At 50.4% G+C, this 14,367-nt stretch overlaps 6 protein-coding genes across 6 annotated transcripts; 2 read left to right on the forward strand and 4 right to left on the reverse strand.

Annotated features, from left to right (window-relative positions):
* Positions 1-21: 21 nt before the first annotated feature.
* On the reverse strand, positions 22-430 carry GUITHDRAFT_135158 (hypothetical protein; the record flags this gene model as incomplete). The annotated part of the gene is made up of 2 exons (XM_005837416.1): positions 22-258; positions 356-430. The coding sequence occupies 2 exons, from the start codon at positions 428-430 to the stop codon at positions 22-24; spliced, it is 312 nt and encodes a 103-aa protein (XP_005837473.1).
* A 1,123-nt stretch (positions 431-1,553) lies between these two features.
* On the reverse strand, positions 1,554-3,260 carry GUITHDRAFT_103725 (hypothetical protein; the record flags this gene model as incomplete). Its single annotated transcript, XM_005837417.1, has 2 exons — positions 1,554-1,659; positions 1,714-3,260. The coding sequence occupies 2 exons, from the start codon at positions 3,258-3,260 to the stop codon at positions 1,554-1,556; spliced, it is 1,653 nt and encodes a 550-aa protein (XP_005837474.1).
* A 2,223-nt stretch (positions 3,261-5,483) lies between these two features.
* GUITHDRAFT_135159 (hypothetical protein) lies at positions 5,484-7,212 on the forward strand (the record flags this gene model as incomplete). The annotated part of the gene is made up of 2 exons (XM_005837418.1): positions 5,484-7,073; positions 7,126-7,212. The coding sequence occupies 2 exons, from the start codon at positions 5,484-5,486 to the stop codon at positions 7,210-7,212; spliced, it is 1,677 nt and encodes a 558-aa protein (XP_005837475.1).
* Positions 7,213-7,364: 152 nt separating this feature from the next.
* On the reverse strand, positions 7,365-8,253 carry GUITHDRAFT_103727 (hypothetical protein; the record flags this gene model as incomplete). The annotated part of the gene is made up of 4 exons (XM_005837419.1): positions 7,365-7,420; positions 7,461-7,517; positions 7,567-7,663; positions 7,726-8,253. The coding sequence occupies 4 exons, from the start codon at positions 8,251-8,253 to the stop codon at positions 7,365-7,367; spliced, it is 738 nt and encodes a 245-aa protein (XP_005837476.1).
* A 3,743-nt stretch (positions 8,254-11,996) lies between these two features.
* Positions 11,997-12,585, forward strand: GUITHDRAFT_151172 (hypothetical protein). Its single transcript, XM_005837420.1, has 4 exons — positions 11,997-12,098; positions 12,144-12,280; positions 12,344-12,387; positions 12,434-12,585. The coding sequence occupies exons 2-4, from the start codon at positions 12,235-12,237 to the stop codon at positions 12,560-12,562; spliced, it is 219 nt and encodes a 72-aa protein (XP_005837477.1). The 5' UTR covers positions 11,997-12,098; positions 12,144-12,234; the 3' UTR covers positions 12,563-12,585.
* On the reverse strand, positions 12,574-13,400 carry GUITHDRAFT_103729 (hypothetical protein; the record flags this gene model as incomplete). Its single annotated transcript, XM_005837421.1, has 4 exons — positions 12,574-12,813; positions 12,858-13,019; positions 13,068-13,222; positions 13,388-13,400. 4 exons carry the CDS (start codon positions 13,398-13,400, stop codon positions 12,574-12,576), a joined length of 570 nt encoding a protein of 189 aa, XP_005837478.1.
* Positions 13,401-14,367: the final 967 nt, after the last annotated feature.

A 14,367-nucleotide genomic window follows, 5' to 3' on the forward strand; every position in this document is an offset into this window, starting at 1 on the left:
ATCTCCCCTTCATCCATCTCTCTACTGACCTTCGGAGTACCCAACTTCCAGCTCATTCCGCTTTGTCATGAGCACAGGATAGAGATCGCAGGCATATTCCAAGACAAGTCTCTTGAAGAACGTGCATGCCGCGTTGGCCGAGTCGTCCTCAATGGCAACTCTTCCGCATTCGTACCACTTGTCTGCTCCCTTGACGCGAGCGAAGACGTAGTATGGCTTCTTGCCGGACTTGATGAGCTGGTCGAAGCTCTCCAAGTACTGCCAGAAAGAAAAGACGTGGAGAGGCAGCGAGAGCGACGAAAGAGGGAAGGGAGGAGATCAGATTCCTTCAGACGACAAGGTGAGCTCGACTCACCTTCTTGGGTATGCCCATGATCTTCTTGGGTGCCTTGGAGGATTTAGCTTGCGACTTCCCTCCAAACCCTGACATGTGGACGGTGGTGCATGGGGGGGCGCGAAGACGAGGGAGGGGGCGGAGGCAAGCGCCCGACTGTCTTGTCGATGGGAGGAGCGATGGGTGGGAGGGCGGGAGGGCCTGGAAGCCTTCGGCACCTACTGCCAGCATTGCGACCGCAAGTCCAACAGCGGCCATAACATGCGCCATGGTCGTTACGGATTCCAAAGGGCGCCGTTACATATAGACCTGAGCTGCCCATGCACCGCCCTCACAGAGCGGGAGGACGTCTGTTGGGGGTGACATGCTGAGCGGACAGCACGACTAGACCGAAGGGATCACAGAACCAAACAGGTTGTGCTGCAAGAAACGGAGGGAGTGGCAGACACGGAAACGGTTTGACCTGCACGAAGTCACCAGGCAAGCGCAGATAACGCAAACCTTCTTTCACCATGGAAGATGAATGGACTTTAGCAAAAGTCGTTTCGCCGGATGGTTCAAAGGTGAGAGGCAAGTGAAAACGATGGCATCGCTAACAGATGAGACAGGAATATGTAGATGCTGACAAACAAAAAAACTTGAATCTGTTGAAGGACTACGTAAACAAGACTTGCAGGATCACTCTGATTGTAACTTTAAGTTCTTTGCTAATCGGGTTGACTTACCAATCGCTCCTTCCTTCAGGATGGACGGGTTGTTTCAGGCCTTCTCATCTGCTTCGATTATCAGGTGTGCACGGCTCATCCCATTCCAGCTGATCATGTGAACTGCTTTCATGGCGGATGCTTGTGATTGTAAACTTCAATTTCCATGACATCAGGTCCATGTTGCAGGGAAATGTCCTAGTGAACAATGCTTCTGAAGAATCCACCAAGATGTCATCGTCGGGATCAGAGACAAAAGTTGTATATCTCCTTTGAGCTTTCTTCAGATTGACGCGCATATTGCAGGAAACGCGATCTTTGGGAATGATTATGGTTCTTTCTTGAGTTACCGAGAACCGCTCTGACTATAATGTAGGTCAAACCGCAACATCTCGTCAAGTTTGAAGTAGGACAATTATCAGATTCACCTAGTCTATGTGATGATTCAGTTTGTTTATGACGATAAGGTACACTAAACGATTCTTGGAAAGCAGTTTAAGAAGGAAGAAATGAGACTAATCATCTGGGCTAAGCTCAAAATCAGGGCGATGACTTCGCCCGATGTACCCCGATTGCAATCGATTTCTATTCTTCATCATCAATTCCACATCAAAAATGTATCTGAGAAAAATCCCAGTGAGTAAAACATGAAGAAAGCTTACTAATAGCACTCACCTGTAAGAGTACATGAAATCTCTCTTTCCGGGATCAGTCTTGCGCGGTCCTCGCATTCCTCTCATTGGTTTGATACCAATCTGACGCAAGATTTCGTACACAGGACCAGTAGGTTCCTTAATGTTCGTCTTTCCATTCACGAGCCAGCAGCGATTTTCATCTTCCAGCACCATCCTCCTGATCTCCATATTGAAAACTTGAAGCTCGTGCACTTGTATCTCAGAGAAACCCAGAATACAATTTCCTCCATCGTCCTTAGATTTCACTAGTTTCAAAACATTTTTGCTTTCCAATTGAATAAGGAGATGCATCAAATCCTTCATCCTGTTCCTTGCGTTGGGTTTGACATGAATCCCCAGAGTTTCTTTCGCAAGCCCTTCAAGTGCAATATCAGCTTCGACTGCTCGGGAGCTCAGAATAGATGACGAAGATGGCGAGCCTGAGGCTTCTGACGCGGGGTGATACTCGCAAGGTCGAACTGGTTGAAAATTGTCTAGGCTATTGTTCACTTTCTCTTTGAATTCTGGCACTTCAAAAGCTGTTGGCGGGCATGGCTTGGCCAAACCTATCAAAGAATCAATCGCTTTCACAGAAAATTTGTCTGGTTCACCTGTTAGCGAAGCCCACACAGGTATGGACATGCCAGCAGAAAAGATTGAGTCTTCTTCGTCGTCAGCTTTGTTGTTCACAACAGCTGAAGAAGCAGAAGACGCAGGATGATGAAGAGGCTCCTGTCGTATAGCTACACTTTGTGGAATTGCGAAGCCAGAAAAATTGATATCCTGTTTGGGAGCATCCTTTGATTTCATCTCCGAGTTTACACGATTAGACTTAGCAGGTTGCACGATGTGAAAATTTCCGAAAGAAATGTATGATTTTCCTTCACTAAGAGGCATGCTTGTTGGCACATTGAGTTGTTGAGGCTTGGATTGGAGTGGCTTGGAGGGGAATTGAGAAGCTTGTTGTTGAAACGACATAGGCTTTAGGAAATCCTTGTTTTCCGAGAATTGCAATGAAAGAGGCATCTGTACAAAAGGATAGGAATTATCAGTCGAGGCCTTACCCATCTGGGCTTTCTTGTTTCTTGGCCTCCTTTGCTTGACTGGTTTCGCTGTTTGGGTTGCAGGAACTTTTGAAGGAGCGCAATTAATCTGAACTGGCCTTGCAATCGCAGTGTAGATGGGGTTGAGTACGGCGTCAACTTCATGGGATGGCGCTTCGCCCAGCAGCGCCGCAGCCACGGTACCCAGATGAGATATTCCAGATAACCTAGGTCGTTTTTCGCTACAACAGCTTTCGAATTCATAAGGTGAATTCCCATCATTCTCTTTCTTCTTGGGAACCACATTGAATGCTGAATTCCGTGAATGCTGAAAGGGGAGGAAAAGACTGTTCGATCCCATGTCAAACTTAGTCTCGTTTTCTAACTTCATCATAATTTCTTGATGTTGCAAAGCTTGGACAGAAGGCAATTTGTCACCAGCGTAGAATAAATTCCGCAGTTGGTGAAGCTGCTGATCGGGAGTTTCTTTGAGAACGTCTACCATTGTTGCTTGATTAAGATGTGATGCTGATCAGAAATTTTTCCGTTTGCCCCTACACTTTGTCTGCCGGGGCCTGCACAAAGCGCAAAAGTTGTTCCAACCGCGGTTGCAACCAAATGGGTAAATTGCAAAGGAAACGATGAATCCAGGGAAGGAATCAATCAATGAGAAGCTTGTCTTGCTTGCACGATGTTGTTGGGGCTCGGGTCGAGTCTCCAAAGCAGCCGCTCTCCTTTCTCTCTTGCTCAATCCTTCAGCTGCGCGCGTGAGGTAGGAGCTCAGCACTTGCCGCAAAGGAGGTACCCTTGTTGATGTATGACCCACCCCACCCCACTCCTAGCGCAATCTTTTTACTTTCATGTTCGGGAAAACTGGGGTGCTACTCGGCTATCCCAGGGGTGCAATTGGCTCCACCCCACTACCGACTGGATAATTTCTCCTACCCCACCCTGGAACATTCCTTGCAAGGTACTAATACTCACCCCTTCCTCCAAACTTGTTGACGGAATTGACTGCCTCCACCACCCACCCGGTCTCCCCCGGAAGCTTCCACCCTCTTCCTCCCCGAAGGTGTACCACCCCTTCCACGGAACCCCCCATCACATTAACGGGTAGCCCGGCAACTTAAGTCACTTTTTTCACCCTACTACCACCCGTTCTAGAACACTCCTGCCCACCTATAAATCCTACAGCTCATTCGGGCCCCTTGGCTCAACCACCCCTACCCTATATTCCCCCTGTTCCCTGTTCCTACTGAGGACCTCTGTCTACCCCACCCTCTTAGGCTGGTCAACCTCCTCCAGCTTGAATTTACTTCCACGCATACCCATCACTGTGCTACCCCACCCTCGTCCACTTTACATGGTCGTTTGGCCCCACCTATCACTTCCCTTGTCCTCTTTCCAGCGTCCTCCAGCTCATGTGACGGCAAACCCGCTGTGCCCCTCTCGGCCTCCCACCCTGCCCACCTGGCTCCCGTTCCCCTTGACACAAGCGGATTCAGACCACCCTACCCGTTCCTTTGTGCTTGAGTCCGCTACCCCTGCAAATCTAAAACTACGATCGAAAGACTAGGACCCCCACCCCTCAGCTCTATTCTTTGCTTTCCCAGTCATCTGCACCCAAATACTCCCTACCCTTGTTGGAAGGCACCGGAAATTACCGCAAACATATACAGAGGTAGGTACCCCCGTCAGTCGGATTGATATGAATATGAGTGTTTTCAGATTGCTGAGAGCCGGACTTTTTAAAATTCTGCCCGCTTACCCCACCCCCATGTGTTCCTTTGTTTTAACTAAAAGAAAGAAACCGCATATCCTGCTTTACCCACCCTACCGATCAGCAGAAGGGCAAGGACCCCCTGAACCAAATCTGCCCCTAGCAACGATGGTTGCACACAAGAGTCCCGATTGGGTGGGGTCATGCCGGAGACCTGCGAGTACGGGTACTTCCTCACATATCTGCACCGACTCGGGTTTCGCCGAAAATGTTCCATTCCGTTGCGAGCGTACGGATGGGTGGGGTATATTTTGACTCAAACTGTAGGGTAGGGTGTTGATGTTCGAGGGCGCTCCATAGCTCCTGGTTTACCAAAGAAAATACAAAAAATCATTTTACAACTTCTTTTAGAGAGTATCAGCTATTTGCGTACCCCTGCATTAAATAAGTGGTCAAAAAGACGGGTGGATAGGTGCCGAGTCTGCCCCTGATGCTGACATTTTTTTTTCTGAAAATTATCGAAACACTGGGGTATTAAAAAGATATAGACGAGTTGGTCCGATTAGGAGGGTGGAAAGGGGTGGGGTCATGGGATAAAACTTATTTGAACGGGGTTGATGAGTGTAAGCATGCGACTGTTTTTTTTTAGGGATGCATGATGACCCTCGAAATGAGCTACAAGGAGCACCCACCCCTGTCCCCCCCATACAACCCGACGCAGGTGACGTGGCCCATCACACGTATCTAGGATGAACAAAAATGGACCGGAAACACGGGGACCACCCCCACCAAAACCTTTTATTATATTATTATCCTGGTCCGTTTTCTGTCTGTGTGCTCGTGACCTGTCGTCAGCAATGCCTTGTCTAACAAAGCTGAGGCGAGCTTGCTTCGGAGGCAGCCGGCCCGGGCCGGACCAACTCAGCTCCAGCGGCTGTGAGGGCTCCAGTCAGAAACTCTGAGGCGGGCGATCATGTCTGACATAAGCCGACGTCGATAGCTGAACCCATGGGAAAGGCAAGACTTGGGATGAAGCAAGTGATGTTCTGCTTGCTGGTTGGCACGCTTCCCTTGAGCGTGGACGCGTTCGTATCAAAGACAGGCTTGCTAGGTCGTTCCCAGTCAACGAGGCATCTGACGTGTAATCGAGGTCATCGCAAAGCACAGAAGTTGTTCTTGTTGGCCGAGGACAGTCGAGGCGAAAGACAGGAGAGGGCAAGAAAATTGGCAGATGATGCCTGGAAAGCACTTGTAGTAGCAAGGGAGGCTGAAGCTAAGGCGTCGACGCTTCGTGCGGGGAGATCGACACTGACTGATGTATCCTCTGAGATACGAATGAAGAAGCTCTTCGGGAGTTTTGCAGACACGCTCTACAAGAGCTGGGGAGCAGTGCTGACAGGTCGACCAGGAGAGGTTGATCCTCTTGGTATGAATTCCAGAATTTCTGAAACAAGTCAAGATGACAAGGACTTCCGAATCCGATCGGTGTTCGATAGACTTGATCAGGACATAAACGGAGGTGTCGACAAGCAGGAACTGTTGCAAGGGCTCAAGACAATAATGAATTTCGAGGCCGATAACACCATCGATGACTTGTTTGATGAGGCGGATGCGAACGGTGATGGTCTCATCCAGTATGAAGAGTTCAGTCGAGTTGTAAACACATACATGGCAAAGATGGAAAGTGTCGAGCTGGCCGAGCGAGCATCGCAAGCACAGCAATTAAGTCAAAGGTTTTCCAGATCATACGATACCGTGTATGCAGAACTCAACGAAATCAATCTGATCGGAGACGCTAACGCGACTGTGCCTGCACTGGATCGCCTGAAGCAAGAAGGGAAACTGCTGTGGTGGAACTCGGCTCCAAGGATTTCCCAAGATACCACGCCGCAACGAATGCTTTCCGTCACCGGAATGTCCGATCCCGACAAACAGATGGGCATATCCGTCGACTCGTTCAGCAAGTTTCGGTATCAGGGAGTCGGCGTTCTCGGTATCACAGGGGCCCTTTCTCTTATTCTCGCCGGATTCCCTGGTCCGTGGTTGTACCTGATCCCACCGGACCTGTTGGCTGGTTACGGATACATCACATTGATCATCAACATCTTTGTGACAGTATTTGGGAGGCAGCTGGATGGCTTGAATGAGAAGCGAATCCTTGACCAAACCAGCAACAGTGGTGACAGGTGGGTTAGAAGAGAAGCGGGAAGGTTTATCGGTGCTTACCTGTGCGGATTACCCCTGGAGAGTATCCTGCCGGACAGGAATGGCTACAGCATCGTCAAGGTGTTTTCGAAGCGCTCAGGCAACTTTGATTTGGAGAAGCTACGAGCTTCTGTCATGGGCGATGGGTTCATCCCTGAGGGGCTTACCAAACAAGAGATGGACAGACAATCCATCGTCCAGATGTTCGGGCCTGTTGCAGAGTACATCAAGTATGGAGAAGCCACATTTGGATACCGGTACTTTCGTCAGTTGGACCTCGAGCTGGATCTTGCACAGAGTATCCTTGATAGGAGAGCTCGGCAGATACAGGCCAGGTATGGAATCACCATGTCCTTTCAGATCATCAAGCAGCACGAAGAAGGATTCGAAAAGGTTGAGTGTGTGTTGATTGTCATGTACAGATGTGCTGACTACATTCTTGAAGGTTGTGGACGCTTTTAAAAGAGGATGCCAACCAGCCGAGATCATTGCTATTTTCGAAACAGCTTCTCTGTCCCAGAGAGTAGAATAGAAGAACAACGACAATGACGGGAGTAACCAGCAAGGCTTTGTATGCTAATGTTATGCTAATGTGTGGCGATGGGTAGATAAATGTACAGAGTTTTCACAAACAGCACTGAAACTCAATGAGCTCAAATCCTGAGAAGCGCAGAAGCTTGAGTATTAATGCATGAAGGAGCGTTCGATTTTCTTGGACTGGAGCACGCAGGATCTAAGGGCTACACGAGTGAGAGACAAGCATCGTGCAACTTGTTTTACCCTGTAGGTCGATGATATCTTCGGACAGCCGGACGACTTGTGCTTGTTTCAAGTATCCTATTATTGAGTCAGATATGCCAACGTTGTGATCCTTGGCGTGCACAACCTGCTTGAATGAGGGACTTTGCGCACAAGCCTCCACGGAAGCTTCTTGCTACTTTCAAGTAGGAAGGCAGGAGTTGCGAATTGCCCGCAAGACGTAGCTAATGCCAACAAAACAAAATGATAAGATTTTGCAACAAAGATCAACAACAACGATGGATACCAGGTTGGAAATGGAGCTCTTGCTGGTGAAATCATCATCGTCGAACAATCCAGACTGTTTCATTTCTTCGTCCGTCTTACCGAACAAAATTCCTCTTTTACACTTGTCATTTTCGCCATCACAGAGTCTCTGCGTCAAGATTTCCATTTGCACATTTGAGTTGACTTCTTGAGGTCCATTGCCGACCTGCTTCTGACACTTGTGAGGTGGAAACAAGTGAGAATTAAGAGCGTCTTCCTCTCGATCAGGTTGATCTCCATCGGTCAACGTCCTGTTGTCAGTGAGCTTCTCATCGGTTTCAACCGCTCTTTCTTCTACAAGGGAGTCCAAGTGACCGCCTGTTCCTTTCTGTTGCGGCATGCGCTCCACAAAATCACTGCCTTCTAATGCAGAGGATTTCACGCCTCCATCCTGCATTGCTTCGCTCTCGGGAGGCGAGGCAGAGGGGCTAACTTCATTTTGCATTTCCTGTGTGACTCTTTCATCAACCGGACTCTGATCCGCCCCCTCGATCGGCATATAGGACATATGGCATTCCGCATTTCCTGTCCGCAACAAAGCTTTGCTATCATCAACAGTTTCACTGTCACCTTTCTCCTCTTGGGTGGGGGCCCCAGTAGTGCTTGCGATGACTGCCTCCCCTCCCTGCTCTCCTGCGCATACTTCTTGCTCTCCTGTTCGCACTTCTTGCTCTCCCGCACGTATTTCTTTCAACGATCCTCCACCGTAGTCAGGTGAAGCCTCCTGCTCTCCTCCCTCCTCCTCCCGGCCCTTGCGATCTTGTTCACCACCCTCACTGCACGCCATTTCAAAACCTGTCTCAAAACCGAAGAACTCTTGACGACGGTAGTCAAGGCCGAGTACCGTACCGGGCCGCCGGTCGGACGCCGCCCGGCCCGGCGGGGCCGCGACCTTCAAGATTCCGAAGTTCATGATTCAAGTCCGAGTGCGGAGTCACTGGCACGTGGCGCGGTCATCATCGCTGCCCGGATATGATCACAGTCACGGTAGTCACTGCGGGATAAAAGGTATCAGTTAAGTTTGGGGGACAGCAGTCACACTGGCACTGCAGGCAGTTTGGATCAAGTTGGGCTGGCTCTCGTTGTCGGCCCGGTTTTTCCTCTTCTCGCCGCCATGTGCCACCGGCCTGTGACCGTACCCCGCGGGGCCGCCGGCAGTGGGCCGGCCGCCGGGACGGTGACCGTCGGGCGACTCAGTGACTCGCAGCGGCGGGCGGTGAGTCAGTCAGCCTCCGGCCGTCGGAGCAGTACCGGGTAACGGTGCAGTGCGGTCCTCCGCCCCCCGGGCCCCCGGCGACTCACTGCCAGTACGGTCACGGGGGCCGGGGCTCGTCGGGCCGCTGCGGGTGCGCCGGGTGAGCCAGCAGACGGTGAGACGCCGGACCGATCATGCCACTGCCGAGAGGAGGAGCCCAGCTCAATGACAGTCGACAGTGACGGCTCAGACGGTGCCGCAGGCTGTGCCACGAGCAGAAGCTCGAGATGAAGAAGGGAAGACAAGTTAGAGGCAAGGGAAGACGCGAGTGACTGGCAGAGAGACGAGGAAAGCAGTCCCGCCAGAGACACTTGAAGAGCACCGGGGGATTGAGGAGCGTTGGAGTGCTTGCAGTCACACATACAACAGGATGTATGCAAACCGTGATAGAGTGAGAGACATAGAGGGAGAAAGTGGGATACTGAGGTCATCGGACTGGGCCTAGTGAGTGAGCGAGGGGTCTGAGCAGCTTTTCTCCAAAAGTTGTTGGGAACAAGTTGTAGCCGATCGCCGTGTAAGCATAGAGAAACAATGAGCGAAATGAAGAAAGAAGGCGATCAAGACTTATGGCAGGAGTTTTGCAGCCTTGCAGTAGAAATACCAGATTGTGACACATACCAGCAGAGTCAGTATGAGTGGGATGAGGCAGCGAGAGGAGGGTGACTGAAGCGGCAGTCGCGAGTTGAAGGCTCAGATGATCATGGAAGAAGAAGAGAAGAGCCGAACTCTGTCTCGGATGGCAGAGACTGAGGACGCGGGGAGTGAGGAGGACTGCAATGGAATTCTACTGCGCCTGCGGTGAGGCTTCGATACTGCTGCAACACTTGTGACGGGCTAGATGCAGGATGGCGTTGGAAGGGATGCAGAGAGACGCAGCCGAGACCTTTCTGGAGGATCTTGACAAGCTTGTAGACGGAGAAATCCTGTTTTCAAAACAGATCCGCGATCTGAGGTGAGCAAATGATGTGTAAGTTTGTGACGAGAATGCTCATTCACAAGTAGAGATCAGCTTGGGCAAACTGAGTTACAGAAGGAGAGGGTGAGAATACAAGCAGAACAAGGTTTGTAAGCTCTCTCTACTTATCGTGTGCCTGATGGATTGTAGATCAAGAGATTTTGAAGGATTTACAACACGAGAATGAAGCTTTGAAGGTTTTGTTTCAGGACTTGTCCTGACGTTATGCTCAGACTGCTGTAGAAATCTCTGAAACTGAGAGAGTCACAACTCGACATGGTCAAGACTCGTTGCGACACGTTGCTTCAAGAGCTGCAAACGACCTCCATCTTGGTATGTGTCATGCTCTCCTGCTCGCTTTGAGCCTTGCCATGGCGATCTGAAGGACACTCTTGCATCAGGTCCAAGAGCTTCACAAAGGTTTGACAGACACCTGGCAACCGAGCTGTGAAGCTGAAGTGACCTCTCCCGTGAACATGTCACATAACAACACAACGATATCGAGCGAGTGTGTCACTGTTAGCGAGGGATCAGAACCAGCCAAGCCTGCGGAGTTGAAGGCTCACATCAAAATCTTACAGAACCATCTGAATGACGCAAACCGAAGACTCCAGGCCTTGAGCAGGAGGTGAATGATGCGACCCGATGCTGGTTGAACTGATGGGGAGCAACTTAGCGACAAGAAGAGGCTGATGCGAGAGAATGAGGAGCTCCGGAGGGAGATCAACAGATGTAAACATCGTGAAGATGTAGCTCAGCGATCAAAGCATCAAGTCATACGCAAGTTCCAAGTCGCATTGTCTTTGTGGTGTAGAGTCTGAGACAGTCTGACAAGACTTGCCAGGAATATCTTGTGGAGAAAAAAGATTACTTCGACCTAGCAAATGACTCGAGTGAAAGCGATGCTTTGATGACTATTGATGAGATTATCGAGAACTTTGTAATACTTTTGACTTATTTGCTGTCGTGGTTGTGAATTTCTCTTGGCAAGATTGCTCAATTCGGCTCACTCCGGGCCTCCTTCACTGATGTAAAGTACTCCTCGGCCCTCGAGCAAATCCTTTGCTGGTGTGAGGCAGACTGGTGCTGGGAAAAGATGAGATGTGAATAGAGCGATTGCCATTTCAAGACTTGTGACATCAATGTCTCCTAGGCATGACGGCAAACATTCTTTGTGTTCTTGCAAGAAAGGAAGTCAACAAAGTCCACCTTCTACGATTGAACTGCATCCCTCGTATCATGAAATATATCAAGTCGGAGTGAGATGGCTTACTTTTACCATTCTTTTCATTCTAATTCTGACATGTCTTTCGAAGGTCTGGTACTGCACAAACGTGCGAATATGTTGCAGCCTTCTTGTCAAACATGGCATTGAAATGCAACGCGGCAAGAGACGCGATTGTGGAGAGAGAAGGGGTGGAGTATCTGATTCGACTTGTGAGAAATAACGAGAACGACGGGATTAAGGTGATTCAAGCTATGTGGTTGTGTGTACAAGTTGATCTGAGAGGGAAGGAGAGGGGAGAGGAGGGGAGCCGAACTTTTGGTTAGATGCGATGCGATGCGATAGTGTGAGCAAAGGCATGAGAGGGGCAAGCAGAGAGAAGAGGATGGAGGGGTAGGAGGAGAAAGGTTTCATACTGGTGTTTGTTTTCAAGGCAAAAGCTTGCTCAGCACTGGCCAACATCGCCTGCGGCAAAGACTCCAAGGACGTGATCGTGGAGCGCAATGGAATCAGCGCTCTGCTCGACATCTGTAAGAACGAGGTACAAGACTTTGTTGATCTCAGACCTTTTCATCCCCTCGCCAGTCCTCATCCCCCGAGCTCCTCGAGAACGCCGTGAGGGCCATTCGGAACCTCGCCCACGGCAGCGAGTTGAACAGCATCAAGATCTCCTCCTTGGGGGGGCTGGACGTTCTTCACAAGCTGTCGTGTCTTATTCTGAGAGGGAGGAGGAGGTCAGTTGACACTTTGATTTGCAGGCTGTCGGAGCGCGCGGGAGAAGAGTCGGTGACCTCGCAAGTGTCTGCCGCTATCTCCAACGTGTCCGCATGCGCCTTGAACCAGAACGAGCAAGCGAAACGAGACAGTCCAATTCGTAAGAGCCTTCCTAGCAGCTCGTCGAGGAGCAGGAGGGAGCAGGTGTCCGCTCGTAGCGAAGGAGGTGAAGCTGAGAAGACGTTGCAGACTTGGGGCCCGGCAGACCAGCTGGATCACAAGCGGGCAGCAAAATATCACAAGGAAGCAGAAGCAGAGCCGACGCGGAGCAGGCTGAACGATGTTTATAAGCAGCACGAGAGGAAAGAGGGCCAGACAACAAAGAGGTACGGACCCTTAGAAAGAAATCTACATGAGGGAATATTGGCGTCTAATCGCGCTCCTGACAGAGACAAGGGCCAAGAGTCGCAGTCAAGACCCGCAGAAAATGCCGGTGAGCGACGGGTCAACAACATGCGTGTGCTCACGGATAGAAACAGGAAAAGATTCGGAGCAGAAGCCGACGGAGTCAAGAAGGTCCAAGTCCTACGTGTCCATCTACAACCATCGCAAGATCGAGGAGCGAGCGGAGGACCGGGGTTCACCTAGTCTGCCCAGCTGATGCTTGAACAACATGACGTCACACAAACCCTTCTGTCTCTGGGTTCTGAGGAGCCTTCTCATCGATCTGAGTGTAACTGTCCGAAAACCCCGCAGAGCGGAAGGGGAGGCCCAGGAGCTCCAAGAAGGAGCCGAAGCCGTTCAGGACGGACAGGACTACCTGCACCTGGAAGACAAAGAAGAGGTTCTGAAACTCAGGCTTCTCGTACTCGGCGCTGCATTGCGGATCTATCGACCTCCACATCATCACTCCCCATGCCTGCATGGAGGTCAGGGATCGACATGAAGAGGTCATGACATCACCATGACGTAGATCGTGAGCATGAGGTAAAGCATTCGAAATCCGATGCCAAGGGCACTGGATCGGCCAGAGATCGAGTACAAGCAGCCAAAAACGCAGGGAAGCAAGAAGATCAAGACAAGGTAGTACAAGATGAAGTCATAAATCCCTCCTTGCGGGAAGTACTGTACGATATGTCAGGTTGAGTGCTTGCAATTAACAATCATCGACACCTCATAGTCGAATGCCTTGCATGGCGCCGGGATCGGCGAGCTGGTCATGGTCACGATGACAAAGATGATCCAGCTCAGCATCATGCAGAAGAAGATGCATGAGCAACAGGCAAAGCACAGCCCAAAGCCCTCGAGACCGGCCGATGAAAGCTTGCCTGAAAGCTCATCAGTGACGGCTCGTAGTTAGTTGGGAATGGCGACAGGAGTCACAAGATATGTAACATATATGCAACAAGCTCTCACAGCTGCTCAAATATGCTCTTTGTGCATGCAGTCTGGCGGATTCGCTAACATCAACACGAGTTACAAGCAAATCTCACCTTCGACCGACATTCGTGCTGAAGTCGAAGACTAGTCTTCAGGTCGGGAAAGATCCAAGAAGAACAAGAAGATTGTAACCAGTTGTTTGACTTGTCTTTCTGTGTTTGACTTGTCTTCCTATCCTTGTCGCCTCCCTTTGCTTCACCTCTCCGCCATCCTATTTGCGGTGGTTGCTCGTTACTGTATGGTAACGGTTATTTCATGAATTGTGAGCTCGCCTCGACATATTTGAATGATTCATGAAAATATTCAAATAAATATGTTTGATTTCATATTAACATGAGAATTGGGTTAAAACAGTTGTAAAGGTCAACGGCTCCGCGTCAACTTGGCTAAACTCTTGCGGTGCAGCCATGCAAGCGCAGGCCGACATGGCGTGGAGGCGGCGGGTGCTGCAGGAGGAGGCGATGATGGAGAGAAAGAAGTCAGCAGCGATCAGGACAAAACATCTCGCTGCCACGGGGTTTGGAGGAGCCTCTCGACGAGGTTACCCCTGGGCTGCTGACTCGCTTCTCACTTTTCATCCGCGTTCAAGTCCAGGCATGACAAACGGCCGTGGAGAGCAAGAATCGAAAGTTGTAGAAGCTGGAAGAGACCAAGTTGGAGGGAGTAGAGCCAGTAGCGAGCCACACGACTCAAGATTGAAGACAAGTGCTTCCTCAGCAGGCGGCACATCAAACAGAGGGTTGCCTCCCCTTCCAGGTGAACACTTCCTCGGTGATGGTAGTGGATTTTCTCACTCGATTGTTAGGGTCGAAGCTCGTCGCATCTCGGAAGCAAACTCCAGCATCAGCTCGGGGGCTTGACGATACGCACAACTCGCAGCTGACAACTAAAACCCTTGAGCCGAGAAGCAAAGCAGATTCAATCCGAGATTGGGTTATGCAGTCGGGATTGGTAGGGGCCGGGGGGTTTGTGCTCTGTCGGTTGATGACTGGAGGTCACAGGATGTGGGAGGATCGAGAAGGGCTCCGAGTGA

This window comes from Guillardia theta, assembly GCF_000315625.1.
Source record: "Guillardia theta CCMP2712 unplaced genomic scaffold GUITHscaffold_14, whole genome shotgun sequence".
Lineage (NCBI taxonomy): Eukaryota > Cryptophyceae > Pyrenomonadales > Geminigeraceae > Guillardia > Guillardia theta.